At 35.7% G+C, this 20563-nt stretch overlaps 1 protein-coding gene across 5 annotated transcripts in view; it reads right to left on the reverse strand.

The window, feature by feature from the left end:
* EPB41L5 (erythrocyte membrane protein band 4.1 like 5) overlaps window positions 1–20563 on the reverse strand; it is a 141643-nt gene that overhangs the window by 80579 nt on the left and 40501 nt on the right. For all 5 annotated transcript variants that reach the window (XM_042954191.1, XM_042954190.1, XM_042954189.1 and 2 more), the window contains exons 4-13: window positions 16694–16736; window positions 15627–15705; window positions 14125–14169; window positions 13894–13946; window positions 11334–11454; window positions 11119–11206; window positions 9827–9915; window positions 7075–7144; window positions 1364–1533; window positions 76–182 (exon numbers count right to left, since the gene is read on the reverse strand). In XM_042954191.1, coding sequence (XP_042810125.1) covers window positions 76–182; window positions 1364–1533; window positions 7075–7144; window positions 9827–9915; window positions 11119–11206; window positions 11334–11454; window positions 13894–13946; window positions 14125–14169; window positions 15627–15705; window positions 16694–16736 — 865 coding nt within the window. The remainder of the gene's footprint in view (window positions 1–75; window positions 183–1363; window positions 1534–7074; window positions 7145–9826; window positions 9916–11118; window positions 11207–11333; window positions 11455–13893; window positions 13947–14124; window positions 14170–15626; window positions 15706–16693; window positions 16737–20563) is intronic.

Consider the following 20563-nt stretch of genomic DNA (forward strand, 5'->3'; position numbering starts at 1 on the left):
CTTTCAAGCAAACAATACCAGCACACAATGGACTGTCAAGGAAGAACTGTCCTTTGAAACAGGACTGCATCTCACCTTTCATTTGTAGAGTTCGTCGAGAATATCGTTTGCTGGGTCTTCTTTCAAAGGATGTTGATCTTCTTGCTTTATTGGTTTTTGTGGTCTGATACTCCGTTTTCCCACTAAAATAAATGAGGCATATTAACAAGAATAAGAGAATTTGAGGCCTACAGTAATCAGATACACATGAGAAAAAGTCTATATTAAGACTGTTCTTAAAAGAACCCGCCTGAGCTTCATCCTGAAGGAACTACTACGAACAGGCTTGATGTCTGTCTTTACCACATCATGCTTCTACTCTTTAGGCTTGTGCGAAATACGCAACGTACAAATTATATTGTTTTTTTTCTTAAACATGCATATAACTAAGAATATACTGAGTAAGTTTGGAATATCTGTACTCTTATGCAACTCTTTTCCCCTCCTTATTCATTTACCTCATGCAAAATATGCAATTAACTCAAGATTTTCTGTTATTTATTCTAATTGTGATACATTTTTCAGATAATTTTCCAGAAATATTTAAAACTATTTCCCATTCTCTTTGATTTGCATTTAAATTCTGTTAAGAAAATGCCTCCTCACTTTTAATATAGGTAGAATAGAGCTCTACTTACATGAATCCCACCCACACAATCAACTATCAACAATATGGAATAGTATCCATTCCTACTTTAAATCACAGTGACTCTCATGACATGATGAAAACTCCTAATGATCTACTCTCAGGTAAACCAAAACATTTCTAATTTATGACCAACACACAAGGAGTCTATAAAAATAACTTCATTTTTATAAAGGACCAGAAATGTTACTCAGATGCATTTCCCACTCAGCGCACAATACCTTTTTTCTATATGGTATTCAGCTAATGGATGGAGACTCTTTAAAAACTCTTATTATATGAATTTAAATGGATGATTAATATATAAAGTAAATGTCAAGAGGGATACAGAATCTATTATATCATTACAATGTTTCATTGGCTATTCAAGAAACTACAACCACGCTGTCAGCATGGAGCCTGCTTGGGATTCTGTCTCTCCCCCTCTCTGTCCCTCCCCTGTTTGCTCTCTGTAGCTCTCAAAATAAATAAAAATAAACTTTAAGAAAAATGAAATTACAACCAATAACAATACTACTTTGTCTTTTAATCTGGCCAGTGGAAAACATTGGAAACCACTTTGTTTCTATGCCTTGGTTTCTACATCTGTAAAATGAGAGGTCAACCTAAACTTTTTGCTTTATGAAAGAACAGATATTCTTTCATATGAAAATTATGAAAGCAGATATTGACATTCACCTATATCTAAATCGTGATCCTAGTCGAATAAATCCCGATCGATGAGAACTCTTTTGGACTGGGCCTCGGAGGCGAAAGAAGGCATGATGTTCCACAGCACATTTCCATAAATGTTTGCACGCTTTTGGATGATCCAATCTAAAGACAAATGTATGCTCCTGCTCTTTGCCCTGGAAAAAAAAAAAAAGGATGTAAAGAGAGGTAATTATTAGGTTAAACAGTCCTTTCTGTCCCTTGTTACTCAGCTATAAATACAATCACAGCAATACCAAGAACAGAATAATAAAGCATCTAGTTTGCTCCCGGAAACTAAGACATTCTCTATAGCTACCTACATAAAAAGGCAGAGTTGAAATCAAGCTGTCCACTTTCACAGCCAATATAAAATTATTCCTAAGAGGGTCATCTCTACTTACATGATCTCATTTCTTAGAGAAACATAAAAATAAGGCTTTATTTGCCATACTTTGGATAAATATATAATTATCATGGAAAGGATCATACAAGATGTGGCAATATATATCAACAGACTTAAAAAGGTGCATATTCTTGGGGCACCTGGGTGGCTCAGTCAGTTAGGCATTCGACTTCGGCTCAGGTCATGATTTGACAGTTGGTGGGTTCAAGCCTCGTGTCGGGCTCTGTGCTGACAACTCAGAGCCTGGAGCCTGCTTCAGATTCTGTGTCTCCCTCTCTCTCTACTCCTCCCCCGCTCTTGCTTCTGTTTCTGTCTCTCAAAAATAAATAAAAATGTTAAAAAAAAAAAAAAAAAAAAGAAAAAAACGGTGCACATTCTTTTGTCACAGTAACCATATTCCTGGGAATCCAAATAATAATTAACATTCATAGCCACTTTTTAAGGATTTCACATGGATTAACTCAATGAACAGATATTATCATTAGCTCCATTTCATAGATAGGGAATTGAAGCTCAAGAAATAAAGCCCAAGGTCACAAAGAGGAAATCAGAACCTAACTATTTGTGCTCCAGGACCTGGTGGTAACAATTAAGCTTTACCATCTGTTTAGGGAGAAAGATTTTCTTAACACCAAAATGTATATCCAAAGATTTTCTTCACAATCTCATTTATAATAGTAAGTATTGCAATAAAACACTAAATGTCCAAAACAAATTATCAGTAAATAACATTAAAAATGATACAAAAAGATAAATGAGGGGTGCCTGGGTGGCTCAGTCGGTTAAGTGTCCAACTTCAGCTCAGGTCATGATCTCAAGGTCTGTGAGTTCGAGCCCCACGTTGGGCTCTGCGCTGACAGCTCAGAGCCTGGAGCCTGCTTCAGGTTCTGTGTCTCATTCTGTCTCTGCCCCTCCCCTGCTCACACTCTGTCTTTTTCTCTCTCAAAATAAACATTAAAAAAAAATTTTTAATAAATTAAAAAAAAGATAAATGAATCAAAGAATGAATAAATGCACAATTGTTTATTCACATTATAAAATACCATATATAAGTTAAAATGAATGAACTGATATCTACATGGCTACACCTATTTAGGTAAACTAAGTAAACTGCCAAATATATATATATATGATTTCTGTAAATTTCAAAAACAATTCCACCATGTATTATGATGTATTTATATTTGGAAAAAGGAAGTATGAGAATGACACCCTCAAGAATGATGGCTAGCTAGAGGATTATACCTCACTGTACTGAACACAGTTGTTTTTTTTTAAGTTTATTTATTTTTAGAAAGAGCACGAGTGGGGAAGGGGCAGAGAGAGAGAGAGAGAGAGAGAGCGCGCGCGCAGGGGAGGGGCAGAGAGAGAGAGGGAGAGAAAGAACCCTGATGCGGGCTCAAACTAACAAACCATGAAATCATGACCTGAGCTGAAATCAAGAGTCAGACGCTTAACCAAATGAGCCACCCAGATATCTCTGAATACACCGTTATGGTTATCCCAAAAATGTTACTCTAGATGAGTAAAATGGGTATCAGGTTTTCTGATACAACTCTGCAGTACACTTCAAATATTTTACAAATTAAACTATATTTTAAAATGACTATCTATATGTAGTTATTTCATGACCTTGATATAGGCAAAGATTCCTAAATTTGAAGACACAGAAAGTACTGACCACAAAGGAAAATAGTTATAAACTCTATTACATTAAAATTGAAACACTCTACCCAAAACATACTATTAAAGGAATCAAGGCAAGCCAAGAAGAAGATACTTACAACACACAGATCTGCAAAGAACTGATGTCCACAATACATAAGAACTTCAATGAGGAAAAAGAGCACATGACCCAAGAGAAAAATAAGCAAAAGACTTGAACAGCCACTTCATAAAAGAGAATACTTAAATATTAAATAAATTTATAAATAAGCACTAAACAAATAGTGATCAGGGGAATGCAAGTGAAAACCACAAAACCATTCTATGAACAGAATGGCTACAAGGAAAAATACCAAACATTAGCCAAAAAAGAACAAATGGAACTCTCTTACATTGTAGGTGGGAATGCAAATGTGTATCAACACTTTTGAAAACAGTTTGGCAGTATCCACTAAAACCAAACACATGCATACCCTAGTCTTCAGAGCAGCACTTTTAATAGTGAAAACTAAACTCAACAGTCCATCAACAACAGGATGGATAAATAAGTGCAATCTATACGTAAAAAGGAATATTACTGGGGTGCCTGGGTGGCTCAGTCGGTTGGGTGTCCAACTTTGGCTCAGGTCATGGTCTCACGGTTTGTGGGTTCGAGCGCTGGGCTCTGTTTTGACAGCTCAGAGCCTGGAACCTGCTTCAGATTCTGTGTCTCCTCCTCTCTCTGCCCCTCCCATGCTCATGCTCTATCTCTTTCTGTCTCTCAATAATAAATAAACGTTTTTTTAAAAAAAAGCAATACTATGTAACAGTAAGAACGAGCCTACTATAGCAACCAGCTGCAAGAGGGCAAAGGCTCACAAATATAAATAAAGAGAAGTCAGACACAAAGAGAACAGTCAGGTTTCATTCAGATTGAGTTTAAGATATAAACAAAAACTAGTGTATGGTGGTAAAGTCAGAAGAACAAGAAAAAACCTTTGGAGGACTATACCTGGTGGGAGGCACAAGAGTGTATAATTCTAGTAGTATTCTATGTCCCCAACTGGGTGCTGGTCATATAGGTGTTCGTGGAAATCCAACAAGCTGCCCACTTGTTTTTGCACTTATCTGAATGTATATTATACTTCAGTGAAATTGACGAACAAAAAATACACATAGAAAAAACCATGGAGAAACATATAACCTCAAAGGAGGAAAAACCCTTCCATAATCCATGAAAGACTGATGAATTTGCCTATTTAAATTTTTTTAAAGCATGTGGCAAAAATCACAATAAATAACATTAAAAGATGAACAACTATTAGATACAGTATTTACAATTTCTATGAAAAAGGGCAAAACAAACCAGTAAGAAAAAAGGCCCAATGACAAAATGGGCAAAGGGTATGAATAGAGAGTTTGGAGAAAAGGAAATATAAATAACAAAATATATGAAAAGATGTTCAATATCACCCATAAAAACAGAAATACAAATTAAACCTACAGTGAAATTCCATTTTTTACCTTTCAGATTAAAATGTGACAACTCCCTCTGAAGAAACAGGTTTGATCCTTCATAGGATCTCTGTTATCTAGGACAAGTGCACATAACCATTTGAACCAGCAAATCCACCTCCAGGAAACTATCCTACAGATATTTGCCGATGTACAAATTCATGCATATATAGTGAATAAATGTTGAGAATGTATTAAATAATTTAGGGTACATCCACACAGAATACTATGCAGTTTAGTTTGCTTTTTAATTTAAGAACAAAGAAGCATTCTACATACAGATATGGAAAATATTCCAAAAGTTATAATGTAAAGTTTAAAAAGGGTTAGTACACAGTCTAAAGGCATGGTAACTTCTGTATAAAAAAGAACAGATACACATATTTGCACATGTGTGTGTGTAAAATACCTTCAAAAAGATATCCAAGAAGGTAATACTATATAAGATCTAATTTAAAATGCCATCAATTGTAAAATGTGCATTTTATGGCCCAAGTAAGAACAAGTGTCACCAATTAAATTATGACCATATTTCCTTATCACAAAGAATTGTATTTTATTCTTCCTGAAAAAATGCCTTTGGATTTCGATACAAATATCATGCAATCACATATGTGCTTACATAAAAAGGAAAATCGTAAAATAAGTTTTTACATACGAAATCTGCAGCTTCTGACTCATTGTTAACTCATTTGTTGATGATGCAATGATCATCCTCTGTGCCATCAGATTTAATTTTTTTTAATGTTTATTTTCGAGAGAGAGACAGAGACAACAGAGTGCAAGTGGGGGAGGGGCAGAGAGAGAGAGGGAGATACAGAATCCGAAGCAGCCTCCAGGTTCTGAGCTGTTGGCACAGAGCTCGACACAGGGCTTGAACTCACAAACCATGAGGTCATGACCTGAGCTAAAGTCAGACACTTAACCAATGCACCCAGGCACCCCAATAGATTTCTTTTTTTTTTAATTTTTTTTTTTAATGTTTATTTTTGAGAGAGAGAGAAAGACAAAGCATGAGCAGGGAAGAGGCAGAGAGAGGGGGAGAATCCAAAGCAGGCTCCAGGCTCTGAGCTGTCAGCACAGAGCCCAACGTGAGGCTCAAACTCATGAGCTATGTATGAGATCATGATCTGAGCCAAAGTCAGATGCTTAACTGACTGAACCACCCAGGTGCCCCCTCAATAGATTTCTTTTTAAAATGGTCTGTTGCCTCTATAATTTCCTTCTAAGCTGGGTGAAAGGGCAATCCTTTGCATTGTCTTAGTAATAAAACTTAGTAATATCACTGTTTCGCTAATTTTCCAAATCTTCTTTTAGGTTTTGCTAAGTAGTCCTTCTCACACATCATTGTGCATGCAATTGCTGAACTTGCTTTTATCTATATCCATCTATATGTATATATGTGTTTCAATTTATTTCTTTGCAAGGAATAAAGTTATTATTTTTTTTTAGTTCATTCATGATTCTGTGAGTTATGATAAATGGCATGGAGTCTAGGAACTACCACCAAAATCTGGTTATAGAAAAGTTATCTCATTCCCCTAAATTCCCTTTGCTGTTTCTTTGTAGTCAAGCCTCCTCATTCTCCCTAATCCCAAACAGTGATCTGTTCCATTATTATAGAATTGCCCTCCCCAGATCATCATATAAATGAAATCATACAAGTCATAATTTTCTGAGTCTGGCTTTTTTCACCTAGCATAATGCATCTGAGACACATTCATGTTGTGTTTATCAATCGGGAACTACAGTTAACCGGAAAAAAAAAAAAAAAAAAAAAGTAAGCCTTAATTGAGAAGATTTTATTAAAGAATATGAGTTTGGAAACCCTTATAAAAGAATAATAGGAGTGTCTGGGCGGCTCAGTCAGTTAAGTGTCCAACTCTTTATTTCGGCTCAGGCCATGACCTCATGGTTGTGAGATCAAGCCTGGCATTGGGCTCTGTGCTGGGCATGGAGCCTGCCTGGGACTCTCTCTCTATCCCTCTCTCTCTCTGCCCCTCTCCAGCTTGCATGCACATTCTCCCTCTCTCTCAAAAAAAAAAAAAAAAAAAAAGAAAAGAAAAGAAAAATTAGACTTGAGTTACCACATAACATAGTCATTGTTAAATAAATAATGCAATACAATTCCTACCTGATCATCATCTTCTACAACCACCAGGGTTAATTTATTCTTCTTAAAATCCAACCTGGTTATCTTGGGCCTATAACAATATTAGAACAAAAGCCAGATTTCAAATAAATGTCCTCTAAATTAAAATTTTTGCTGTTATTTCCAGTATATCAATCATCTAACAGCTGAACTGTAAATTGATTAAGAGGGTGTTTACTCTCTTTACCTGTACTGCCCACCAACAAAGCCTCTAATCTAAAAAAATATTTAGGATAACAGAAAAAAAACATTTCAAAAGCAGGATCTCTAACAAAACTGACGCTGCACAAATATCAGACAGTAAAAATGTTACAAAAAAAAAGAAAATGAAGAAATCCATTTAATATTTTATAGGTTCCCAGCTATGGTACAAGAGATTCCCCAGGCCTAGTGTAGAGCAGCAGCATAGGAACTGGATACAGACAGACAATAAAGGTTTTCTAAAAGGCATAAATGAAAACAAATTTTTGATTAAGACCTGCAACTTTATTTTCTGTATCAATTTGTTTGAGGAAGTACCTCTTTAAAAAAAAAAAGAAAAAAGGTTTTTTAAACCTCACTTTATGGCCCCTTTTCCAACTCTATCACCCACCTGTACTGAAATCCTCAACAACCTACCACATGTGAACTTTGCACTTCTGCAAACTGTGAATGTCAAAACAATGAAACTCTCATTCTCTCTAATTTTTAAATATAACTTATACAAAATACAATTGTAAAACATAACTTTTTTACAAGAGTTGTACTAAAATAGTAAGTAACTAAGCACAATAGGTGGAGCAGGAGGGGAAGAACTAGCACTTAAGTGTAACAAATACTTACATAAAGCCTATCAAGTGTCAGGTAACCTTCTAAGTGTACTATACGTATTAATTCAACAGATCCTCACAACAACCTTAAGAAGTGATACAAAAGATGCTTTCTTCAACTCTCCAGCTACAGCATTCTCTGGCCATGAAGTATGTTCCATCTGCCCACAGGGCAAGCTGGAAGTGTCAGAGAATTAACACTCAAAGACTGGATGAATAAATGCCCCAAAGCTCCTTCACCTATCAAGGGACAACTGTGAAGGTATTCCACTCAAGTCTCTCAGAAAGTCCCTAGCATGGATACCTGAATTCCAAAATAAATGAAATCTATCTTCAACTTTTTGAGGGAAAATAATTTTCAAACCTAAAATTCTATTCTCAGCCCAATTACCAAGAAAGCATAAGAGAAGAATAAACCATTTTAAGGCATCCAAGGATTCAAACAATTTATCTCCTACACCCTGCTTTTCTTAGGCAGTTAGTTACCTGAGGATATAGATCAGAAAAAACAAAAGGAAGGAAAATATGGGACGAAGATACAGGATCCTAGCTGAAAAAACAGACAAAAGCTGTAGAGCAGCCTGGAGAGCAGACAATTTCAACGGGAACAGAAAAATCATTTAATGCAACCCTGAGGATCTGAAAGAACGTAAGGATAAGTCAAAGGCAGGTAATTTAAAGCACTGTGTGGGATGTAAGAAACTGAGGGGGAAGCCAAAAACTCCAGGAAAAACAAAAACCTATACAGAAAGAAAATGTAATTCCAGTTGTGAGTTCAAGTATTTCCAGACTGATCAGAAAGAAAGGATCATGACCTAGCTCTATTGTACAACAAACTTTACTGACAGGTGTTTGGACAGGGTTGCATGAAAAGGAAGCCCTTGACAACAGGAGATCCTCCAGAGGTGGCTGCACAAAGCTACCCCCAAAGCAGGGGAGACAGCAAGGGAACTTGTAGGAGAGAAGGGAATCAGAGAGGGGGTTTGGGTTTCTATGCAATGGCATTCAGCAGCAAGCGGGAAGTCTCTAGGTCAGAGAGTTCCGAAGGGCAGTAGTGGTTTGGTGTCTTTTATAGCTACAGGATTTTTCATATCTCTGACCAGCTGATGGCAGATACAGTTTATAGGGGGACATGCAAAGCAGGAAGGCTCTAAATGATTAAAAATAAACTTATTGGGCTATATTTAAAGTAACTGGATATATAAGAAATTGAGTTTGGTGCTGGTGGGCTTTGAGCTAACCATCCTGGCATGCTGTGAAGAAGTAAACAACATAGAGGCCCTTTAACTCATGTATATAACACCAGTACAGTGGGAAGTTCTCCACCATTTCAGATACAGGGATAACAATATGAACACTATTTCCTGATTTTCTACTTTTAGAACAAACCAGGCAAGATGTGAAGAACTTTACTATGGCTACGAAATCCAAGTAAAATCTATTCCTTGATAGGAAATGCAAATACAATTTTAAACTATGAGTTAAGTTGGGACCTAAAAAGAGAAGCACAGCTTAAAAGGAGGGGTAAATATTTTCCTCTTACACACCAGGGAATATGGGGTAATATGACTGTGGAACAAGAAGTCCTAAAAGTAGTGATGTAATAACTATACGACATGAGAGTGTCCATGTGAACATTTAATACATGTAGAAATAAAAAATATGTATCAAGAGATGTATATTGACATACCTTGAAACTAATGAAAAAATGGATGGAAGAGTTTTAAAAATTACCCCTGGGGGATGGGACTAAGAAGGGCTAAGGAGTATGACAGGAGACAGGTGATTTTTATTATCTTTTCAGAATTATTTGATCTCCAAACTCTATTTTATGTATTAACTTGAAAGAAATGTTTTTACTCATTAAAAAAAAAAAACAACAACAAAAAAAACCTGTAAGTATCTGTAATATTAACTCTACTTACCAAAAAAATAGGCCAATTTTGGTCTCTCCTTCAAAAACAAGGACTCCTGTTGGGGTCAGTCCCAAGCTATAGTCATTTCCATCTCTAGCCTAATTTAAGGAAAGCAAAACATGTTAACTTTATTTGCATAAGACAGATATCACATTTTCACACAAAAGTTTATTTTCACATTGAATTGTATTAACTATATACAGGCTACTATTAATATGCAAAATGTTTTCAACAAATAGAAATATCCAAAATAACATTCTCAGGAAAATTCATGCATACATTTAGTTCACCGTTAACACCATAGTCTTTTTTTCTTCAATATATGAAATTTATTGTCAAATTGGTTTCCATACAACACCCAGTGCTCATCCCAAAAGGTGCCCTCCTCAATACCCATCACCCACCCTCCCCTCCCTCCCTCCCCCCATCAACCCTCAGTTTGTTCTCAGTTTTTAAGAGTCTCTTATGCTTTGGCTAACACCATAGTCTTAAGGTAGGTCATCAATGAAAATACACAGGTGTACTTCCACAACAAAGAAAGCTCTTTGCAGATTCTGCCTATATTCTATTCACCACTTAAATCACCATTTTTAAAAAGACTACCTTTCTAGGGGCGCCTGGGTGGCTCAGTGAGTTGAACGTCTGACTCTTGACTTTGGCTCAGGTCATGATCTCATGGTTTAGGAGATCAAGCCCCGTGTTCGGTTCTGCGCTGACAGCACAGAGCCTGCTTGAGATTCTCTCTCCCTCTCTTGCTGCCCCTCCCCCACACACGTGCACTCACACACACTAGCTCTCTCTCAAAATAAATAAATAAACAAACTTTAAAAAAACTGTCTTTCTGGAAAATTTTAACTTTTTAAACTAGAAATACGTTAAATCATTATACAAGCTGTATTACAGCTTATCAAAGTCTTCTCAAGCTATAAATTTTCAACTTTGCTTCCTGAATTATTTTAATTTTTAAATAGCCTACTCAGCTTATGTGATGCCAGATGACATGAATGTTACATGAATATTACACTTAATAAGAATAAAAAGTGGTTTAAAAATCTAAAAAACATAGTAACACCTTAAAAACACAGATACACCTTTTTGGAGATTTTGGTTGTTTCTCTTCTTTCTTATACTGTAACTTTATGTGAGATTTTCATATTTAATCTCAACCTTTATAACACATCCAAAGTACCCAGTGCTATACTATACCATCTCCATGCCCTCCTTAATTTTGAAAAATGTCATAGTTACCTTCAATCTTGAAGGAATAAACTTTTTAAAAATCATCACAACACAGTTCTTACCTTGACCACATGCATATCAACCCCATACATTTCTAACCATTTGGCTTTATTCAGATAATTGGTTTCAGCTTGTGCTGGTGTCTGACCTCTGAAATTTAAAAAATAGTAATTTTTAATAATAATAAATGTAAATTCTATACCAAGGACGGTAATAGAAGAAAACATACAAAATCACTGCAGTGATGTTAAAGAAAAGTGTGGGCAAAGCCAAGTACCTGTATTCCTTCCATTTCTCAAAAATAGCCAGCTCCATCTCTTCAGTCTGAATGGGCACAAACCTGAACTCAGACACAAGTTCAGGACTATGCTCAGCAAGATCATAGTCACCAAGTTCAGCTACAAACATAAGTTGCACAAAGTTATATTTTGTTAATTAAGTTTATTTCCTGCTGAATCTTTCTTCAGAATTCATTAATAAAAACTGCTAAGATTAGAAACGTTCTTTCTTAAACTATAGTAATTCATAACACCCAGATCATTCCCCAAAATAAATCTAGCTTAGACTTACAACGTGTCAACCAACATCTATACGCACAATGATATACTTGTGGTTGGTGGTATATTTTCAAATATATGTGTTTCTGTTCATTTATTTCATATCTTATAATGTTTAGCTTTTGAAAACCTCTTTGTAGACTTCCTTAGAGAAACACCTTTTGACCTTATAATGAATAAACAAAAATATTTAGCAACTTTTAAAAAAAACATTTAGCCAGCATCTATTAAGAATCCAATATGCAGAGGGGCACCTGGATGACTCAGTCGGTTAAGCATCTGACTTCGGCTCAGGTCACGATCTCATGATTTGTGGGTTTGAGCCCCACGTGAGGCTCTATGCTGACAGCTCGGAGACCGGAGCCTGCTTCAGATTCTGTGTCTCCCTCTCTCTCTCTCTGCCCCTCCCCAGCTTGCACTCTTTCTCTCAAAAATAAATATTAAAAAAAAAAAAAATCTAATATGCAGAGAACATGACATCATACACCACTACAAGATACAGGCTCCGTCCTCCTGGAATTGTAAATAGATAATCCTAAAGAAATAACTGAAAAAAATATTAGTAAAAAGTATCTGGGGAAGGGAAGCAGTAGGAAAACACTTAGGCGGGGCACAAATAATCATGTGCCCATCTATGGTTAGCTCTGAAATATAGGTTTGGGGAAGAAGGGAAAATGATTCTAATATTTTCTTTACTTTAGACATTTTCCCTTTTAAAGAACATCTTACTCATTTAAAAATTAAAATAGTTCCATTTTTATTAAAAAAATCCAGTTGTATAGAGAAAAAAATACAGAGATCTTGAGATACTAATAAAAATGGTAACAACTCATTATTTATTGAATACAGACTCTACACACTTGACATATTACAGATATATTGTCATCTATTTTCTCAACAACCTTGGAAAATATTATCATGCCCAATTTGTTGCTGAAGAAATTACTCTTTTGTCTGGATAACGGGTATTTTTTTTTCTGTTTTAGGTCACATTTTTAAGAAGCACCAAACCAAATCTTCTACCTAGTGTTGTTCAGGATATATATTAAAATGTCAAGGAAAAACTGAATTGAGAGTATGAGAAAAGCTAGTAACAAAAATTATTCTGATAAAATATAAAATCATAAACAAGAAACACAGAGCTCATTTTATGAAGATGGACTGTACTTCAGCAAATTTATTCTAAGGACCTTAAGACTTCGGATTTGGCAAAATATTAGACACGGGACACAGAGATGCACAACATGACAAGAAGTGTGGCGGAATCATGCAAATAATGGTGCTGTGGATGAAGGAGAAAGTAGGAAAGAACTTTTACTTAGGAAAAAAAATGTGATAAGGAGGGTTAAGAGATAACAAAACAGAGCCACAATGCATGAATCAAACAATAAACATTTAGGGGTGCCTGGGTGGCTCAGATGGTTAAGCGTCCAAGATACACTCAGATGGTTAAGCGTCTAGATACTCCAATAGAACAGATTTCTTTCCATTTTGTGAATGAGGACCGAAATTACAGTTTTCTTAAAATGTCAATTTTTCAGAAAAAAATACCTAAACTTAACAGTATTTCGTCAGTACAATAAAGTACAAAATTAAAAGTTTTTTCATTAATTTAATTTATTGGAAAATACTTTAACCATCAGGAACTTTTAAATATGCTCTAAGTATTTCTTTCATGGATTCATTTTTAAGAATAAAACTAAAGAGGACTGCCTGGGTGGCTCAGTCGGTTAAGCATCCGACTCTTGATTTTTAGCTCACGTAATGATCTCCTACTTCTTGACATCGAGCCTGAGTTGGGCTGTGCACTGACAGTGAGGAGCCTGCTTGAGTTTCTCTCTTTCTCGCTCTCTTTGTCCCTCCCTCACTCACTCTCATGCTCTCTCTCTCCCCCTCAAAATAAACAAGACTTAAAAAAAAAAAGAATCAAACTAAAGAAAGCAAAAATACAACTGCAAAAATCTCTTATATCCCTGCATTCTTTTCAAGTTAAAAAAAAAAAGCTGAGAGTCCCCTTATAATATTTATTGAATTATCAAGTCACCAGCAATTTTGCTTGAAAAGAAGTTACAGATAGAAGGGGAGCAAATGAAGTGAAAGGGAAGAAAAAGAAGGCCATGTTCTTTAAACAAAGTAAAGTAATAAGGTTGGATATTGATACAAGTTAACAGTGGTGTTACTTTTCTTATCCATCATTTTGAATCTTTTGAAATTCTTAACTAAAAACACACAAGAAAGAATTATGCTTTATTCTTAACAGTCAACATAAGAATTGCTTACCTTGCAGATTATAAGCTGCCAGCTGAACTGCTGTATCAAAGGGACACTCTAATCTGAGACCGAAACACAAATTTGTTAGACAAGTCAACTTCCCAAGGTTCATTTTAAGATAAGTGCAAATAATACCTACTTTATGCTGACCATTCCTTTTTCATAATTATGAACTTATTTTTCAAAATCATTTTCAACTACTTAATAAAATGTGGTTTACCTTAAATAACTAATACTCACTTTCCACTGAGAATATCTTGTTTTAACTGAAGAACAAATAAATACCTAAGAAAAATAAAAGGCACAAATTTAACTAAACAGAATAATCTACTATGAAAAATAATCCCACCCTTCTAATGTGAGAAGAAACATTTTTAATTACAGAATTTTACCTGCAATAGAATCCAGAAAAGAAAAAAAATATGAAAAAAAATTGGGGCCAATAAACCATCAGGAGGATGGCAGCATGTCCATAAGATAACTGAGTACAGTACAACCACCTTAAGATTAAAGGTTTTAAGCAAATTATGGAGAATGAGCTCTGTGATCTAAGTTTACATTACTCTCACAACACAAACCACCTGGGATGTGAAAGGACACAGGCATATATGTAACTATGGAGATTAGCTATAATTTCGCTGGTAGGGGGTGCAAGAGAAGAAAACCCTTCTAAAGGGACTCAGCAACTCAATTTTTACTTAATAAATAGTATGTGTGAATGAATCATGCATTTACCACGTATAATCAATGAATAAATATGAAGGAGGCAGGACAAAATAGAAATAATTGTATATAACCTGCTTAAAGTTTGTTTAAAACTATTCAAACCAAATCAGGATTTATTATTTTTCATCAGTCAGCGAGCGGCATTTCAATAGGTAAAGAATATTAGGAGCCAACATGAATAAACTCCCAGTGGCCAAAGAGAGATCATTTTGAACACCAACAAACATAACATGAATAAATATAATATGGCAACATATTCAAACACATCAATCTTGTTTAAAATCCATGAGTTGAGGGGCACCTGTGTGGCTCTGTCAGCCAAGCATCTGACTTCAGTTCAGGTCATGATTAGTGAATTCAAGACTCGCATCGGGCTCACTGCTGTCGGCACGGAGCCCGCTTCAAATCCTGTCCCTCTCTCTTTGCCCTTCCCCTGCTCACACTCACTCCCAAAACTAAACATACATACATACATAAATAAGTAAAATCCATGAGTTGATGATAATTTAAAAAAGGAACTCAGGGGGCGCCTGGGTGGCTCAGTCGGTTAAGCGTCCGACTTCAGCTCAGGTCACAATCTCACGGTCCATGAGTTCGAGCCCCGCGTCAGGCCCTGGGCTGATGGCTCAGAGCCTGGAGGCTGCTTCGGATTCTGTGTCTCCCTCTCTCTCTGCCCCTCCCCCGTTCATGCTCTGTCTCTCTCTGTCTCAAAAATAAATAAACGTTAAAAAAAAATTTAAAAAAAAAAAAAAAAAAAAGGAACTCAGTAGTTACCTTAAAGAATGCTAGGGAACCAACTCTTTATTTTGAAAACTGATAAAGGGAAAAATTCTACACTTAAAAACACTGTCCCAAAATGAAATTCTATTGTCTGACAGGTCTTATTACCAGGGGTAAGAGATCCATTTCATTAGTGGTCTATAAACTGTAAAGAATTATAAAGACAATCTTCCAACACCTTTAGCTAGCTGACCGAAACTACTTTACCCCTGTACAACTCTAGAGAGTAGTCTTACCGGGTTAGCTCTTCACGAAGATTATTTGGTTCTGAGGAATAAAACTTAACTCGAAGATGCAGACAATAGGGTGAACCAACTGTTTAAAAAAAAAAAAAAACAAACAAAAAACTTTAATTTTTTTTAATGTAACTATTCAAACTGTAATTTTCCAGTCAGTAAATTTGTCAAAAATAATCTACTTGAAGTAGGGAGAAAAGGTAACAGGCTTTGTGGTAATATTTCACACATCGAAATATTGTATGGCTTCATTAAAGCCTTTAAATTAAAGGCTTTAAGTACACCTAACACAAAAAGATAATCAGTAGGTTTTTTAAAATGTACCAACCATCATATAGTACCATTACAATTAGCTGTCCTCCCAAAAATAGATAGCTCTAGATTAATTCTAACAGTTTAGGGATAAATGCATCAAATAAAAGTCTTGACTGTGCAATCTAACAGCCCTAAAAAACCTGCCACACTATATTTCTTAAAAGACTAAGGAATGCCTGGGTTATTAACCACTCACTGCAAATTCCCCCCACACTTTCAATTCACTTCACCTAGTTCACTAACTTGTAAATTCTCAGAGGTCCCATTATTTTGTAAAGACAAAAAAGTTGAGGTGCTCTGAAATCTCTACTACCACAAAGAACAAGCTGGATTACGAGTGAACACTGGTATTTTTCCCTATTACTAGGAATAAAACTGACATTTTATGTCAATTGTTTCATTTCATTATTTTTAAATTTTAAAAGTTACAGCTTTAAAGTCTCAAAACATTTTACAGAGCAGGACAGATGCCAAGCAGGAAAATTCCAACACAATTACTAAATAAAAGTTAAGCATCGCATGAGAACTCAATCTCCTTGCAAGATACAAGCCTTTCACCAGGAAATAAACTATAAAGCACTTGAATCTAGATTACTATTAACCCTCTAGAACTAAGGGGGTAGGTCAGTATATCAAATTGAAATTATCTTTAAAGTAGAGATGCTAAGAAATTCATCTGAAACATGATTTATTAGGAATCAGAGCTTCTAATATATAATTTACTTTTTGTTCACAATTTTTTCAACACTTACTTTTTACTTGCTTTTTGATGCTCTTTGTACCATCTAACCAGTGCTGAAAATAAAAAACAAAAATCAGATGTTATGCAGATGATAGAACTCAACATTTTCATTAAAAGTTAATTTTCATCATGTTTTTGTTGATAACCAGAAAGAAATATGAAAAACAAAAGTGAGGATGAAAATGGGGGGAGGATTATCTGTCCCAACATCTACAGCAAGCTTATGACACACAAGCAAAAAAAGACCTAAGACCAGATATACTACTTCTTAAAACATTTCCTCTCCTCTCTCACAGTAACAAGGATGATATTTTAAATTCTGCCCTTAGTTTTCCTGTTTCCAAAAAAAAATGACTCTTTCAAAATTGTTAAAATGAGAAGAAAAGTATCCTCATACTCCAGTGTCTGGTTCATTCTTGTAATAAAAACGTAATATTTATTAACAGATCGCAACCAAAAGTGAGAGGAAATAACAGTGTCATTTAAATTTTACGAAACAGATACTACTCAGAAGTAGTACTCTTTGAAAGAGCCTGCAAAATAAAATTAGATCTTTCTCATAACTAACCCTACCTATTAAATGAAGTAGTCTTTTTTGTTCCTTTGCTTTATAAATAAAAAATGTTAAAACTGTGACTAGTAGACTTCTGGTTTCAAAAGTAATAGGCTTTTGATTTCTGTAACCTCCCCACTCTGAAATGCCCGTAACACAAACAGACTTAAGAAGCAATTCCAGAGGCTTCCACACATAAACCAGTCCCAGCTCACTTCTCACTATTAATCCCTTTACACCACCATGTCCTAACAGTGACGGGATGCACTCATCCAACTAAGATATACAAGCCTGTGTTCTCTCCAACATGCTTACAATTCCAAGCACCCAAAAAACGAAAGGAGTGCTCTTGTACTAACTAGTTCACAGAGCTAAGGAATCCAGTTTCAGAAACCCAGACAGGCAAAGTGGGTAAACAAGGCTGCATTGTTAACAGCCTTGTAACCGTTTGCTTTTCTTGCCAATTATTTGCCTAGCCTCTTCTCTCCATTCTCCCCCAAGATCCAAAAGTGAAATTCACAAAGCTACCAGTGGGCGAGCAAAGTACCTCTGCACATTGAAATAAGATGTTCAGTAAACAGTTCAAAAGGCAATTAAGTACTGTGCAATATTTTCTCTAGATTCCAAGTGTATATGCTACTTAGTCAGCCATCTCTCATCCTTTCTTTAAGATTTTATTTTTTAAGTACTCTCTATACCCAATGTGGTGCTCGAACTCACAACCTGGAGCCAAGATTAAGAGTTGCATGTTCTACCTATTGAGCCAGCCAAGTACCCAGCCATCTTTCATCTTTTACTGAATTCAGGTGGATATCCATTTTTTTTTTTAATTTTTTTTTTCAACGTTTTTTATTCATTTTTGGGACAGAGAGAGACAGAGCATGAACGGGGGAGGGGCAGAGAGAGAGGGAGACACAGAATCGGAAACAGGCTCCAGGCTCCGAGCCATCAGCCCAGAGCCTGACGCGGGGCTCGAACTCACGGACCGCGAGATCGTGACCTGGCTGAAGTCGGACGCTTAACCGACCGCGCCACCCAGGCGCCCCTATAAGCATATTTCAATGTAGCACCTCTTCAGTTTTATACATCCCTCCAACTGAATCCTAGGCCGGCCAGTAGACAGAACACAATTCAATCTTTCAGCAGAAAAGACTTCAACCTAGTACAGCAAAAAAGTCCATCCATCATGGCCAATGTCAGCAACTCAATATCTAATAATCTGAAACTTAATTATGCTAATACCTACTAGAGCCTGATGCCAATGACATACTAGGTAAAAGATAAAATTAGTTTTTATACCCCAGACTGTCTTCTTCCCACAACATGAATCTGGGAGTTGCCTTATCTTCAGGTTTTATCTACTCTACTGCAATGAATTAACAGGTAGTCTGGCTGGTCACCTGGGTTGTCTTATGTGCCTATGGTTAGGGAGACTCCTACACCATGAGCGTAAATGAGCACAACTCTTCCAGGAGGCAATTTAACAATGCTTTAAAAATAATTGTCTTTGACCCAACAATTCTATACCTAGAAATAGCGATGGATGTGTGCAGATTTATTTATAAGCAATTATATGAGAAAGTTAAGACAATATATATATTCAACAGTGAACTGGTTAAAGTATTTCAGTATGATGCAACATGATGCAGCCATTAAAAACAAGGAAAGCAAATACTTAAGGATCTGGAAAATTACTTACAATATACTGCTGAATTTTAAAAGGTAGGTTACACCTTTTAAAGGTGTAGGATAGACACAAGTGTTTTATCAAAATGTACAAGTTTGTATATAAAAACATGCACTTTTCTTTTGGACTGAGATAATCTAAAACAAAACAATAAAAATGTTATCTCTAAGTGACAGATACTGCTGGTGATAGTTTTTCTTTTTTATGCCTTCCTCTATTTTAAACTTATTCTACAATGAGCACATACTACTTAAAACTCTCATGGACCCCTTATTTTAATATTTTATATAAGTAATATATTTATATGGCTTAATTTTGGGGTAGTATTAATAGGCATATGGTCCATAGTCCCTCCACCTCCTACAATAGCCCACCAGCCCATTTACCCAATTTCTATCACCACATGCACTGCCCCTGCACACAACAAGATGTTATTGGTTTCTGACCCCATCCAGAGTTTCTTCAAAGAGGGAAGGAGGGGGAAAAGGGAAAACAAAACAAAACAAAACAAAACAACTGTTTATGTGTGTTGGTTAAAAAAAAAAAAAAAGACAGAACATTAACAATGGACTGAAAACCAACAGACTATCAATTTTGAAAGAATGAACTTTGAAGAGTAAAAGAAATAAACACTAATGTAAGATAGACCATGTGATATTTCAAGATCAATCTACAGTCTTTCTTTCTTAGATCATTATAACTTAAATTTCTTCCTGTTTAAGAACATCTAGGGCTAGTCTCAAAAATTCACCTTTAATCTTTAATTTGTACCCTACTATTCTAAGAAGCACATTAAATATAAAATCATCCCAGTGAGATTAAGGATCAGAGTTTTCTTCCAAGCAGATATTTTAGTCCCTTCTTTACCTACATATGTCTGCTCTCCCTTAGGATAACCCAAACTCAGATAATGCATCAAGCACATTTTAAAGTGAAATTTAGGAGCTGGGGAGTTCTGGGTGACGTTATTCGGGGGAAGGTCTGAGTTCATGCTTGTATATTCTCAAGTCTGTTTTCTTTCATCTCCTCCACATTCCAAGCCCAGGGACTGGAAAATTCAGAGCTCAGAGATAGGCACTGATAGGATTTTCCTTCAATCAGGGTCTTTAGGAGTTGAGTTTAAATTACATTAGATGATAAAGGTGAGAGCATGCAGATATAGATTCTTGGATGCTTAGTGTGAAACTAATAAGAGTTCTCTTTCCCCATCATACCTTACAAAGCAAACAAACTCCCTCCTAATTTCCTAATTTTAAAATTTGGTTGATAAACGTAGACATCAAAGGATATGAGAAGCCACATTTCTTTCCGTCCTATTGAACTGGGCATGAAAGAAAAATTATCTACTTATGTATATCTTAAAACATAAATAATATTTAATCACAAACACAAAAGACATAACCAAATCAAAAGAAGAATCACCTAGGGAGCTTCCAAAACACTAACATGTACACACCCTCATCCCAGCCCTTCAGCCAAACAGTCTGTAAACAGCTTTTCAAATAAGTGATTCCTGACTTCTAACCACCTACACAGCTCTATTAAAGAAATGCCCTACTACTTTTGCTCAAAGAGCAAAGAGTTGAAAACAGAGATGTGTTAACCATCTTTCAAAACAACTACATCTGCAGAAAATATTT

The sequence above is a fragment of the Panthera leo genome, chromosome C1 (genome assembly GCF_018350215.1).
Source record: "Panthera leo isolate Ple1 chromosome C1, P.leo_Ple1_pat1.1, whole genome shotgun sequence".
NCBI lineage: Eukaryota > Metazoa > Chordata > Mammalia > Carnivora > Felidae > Panthera > Panthera leo.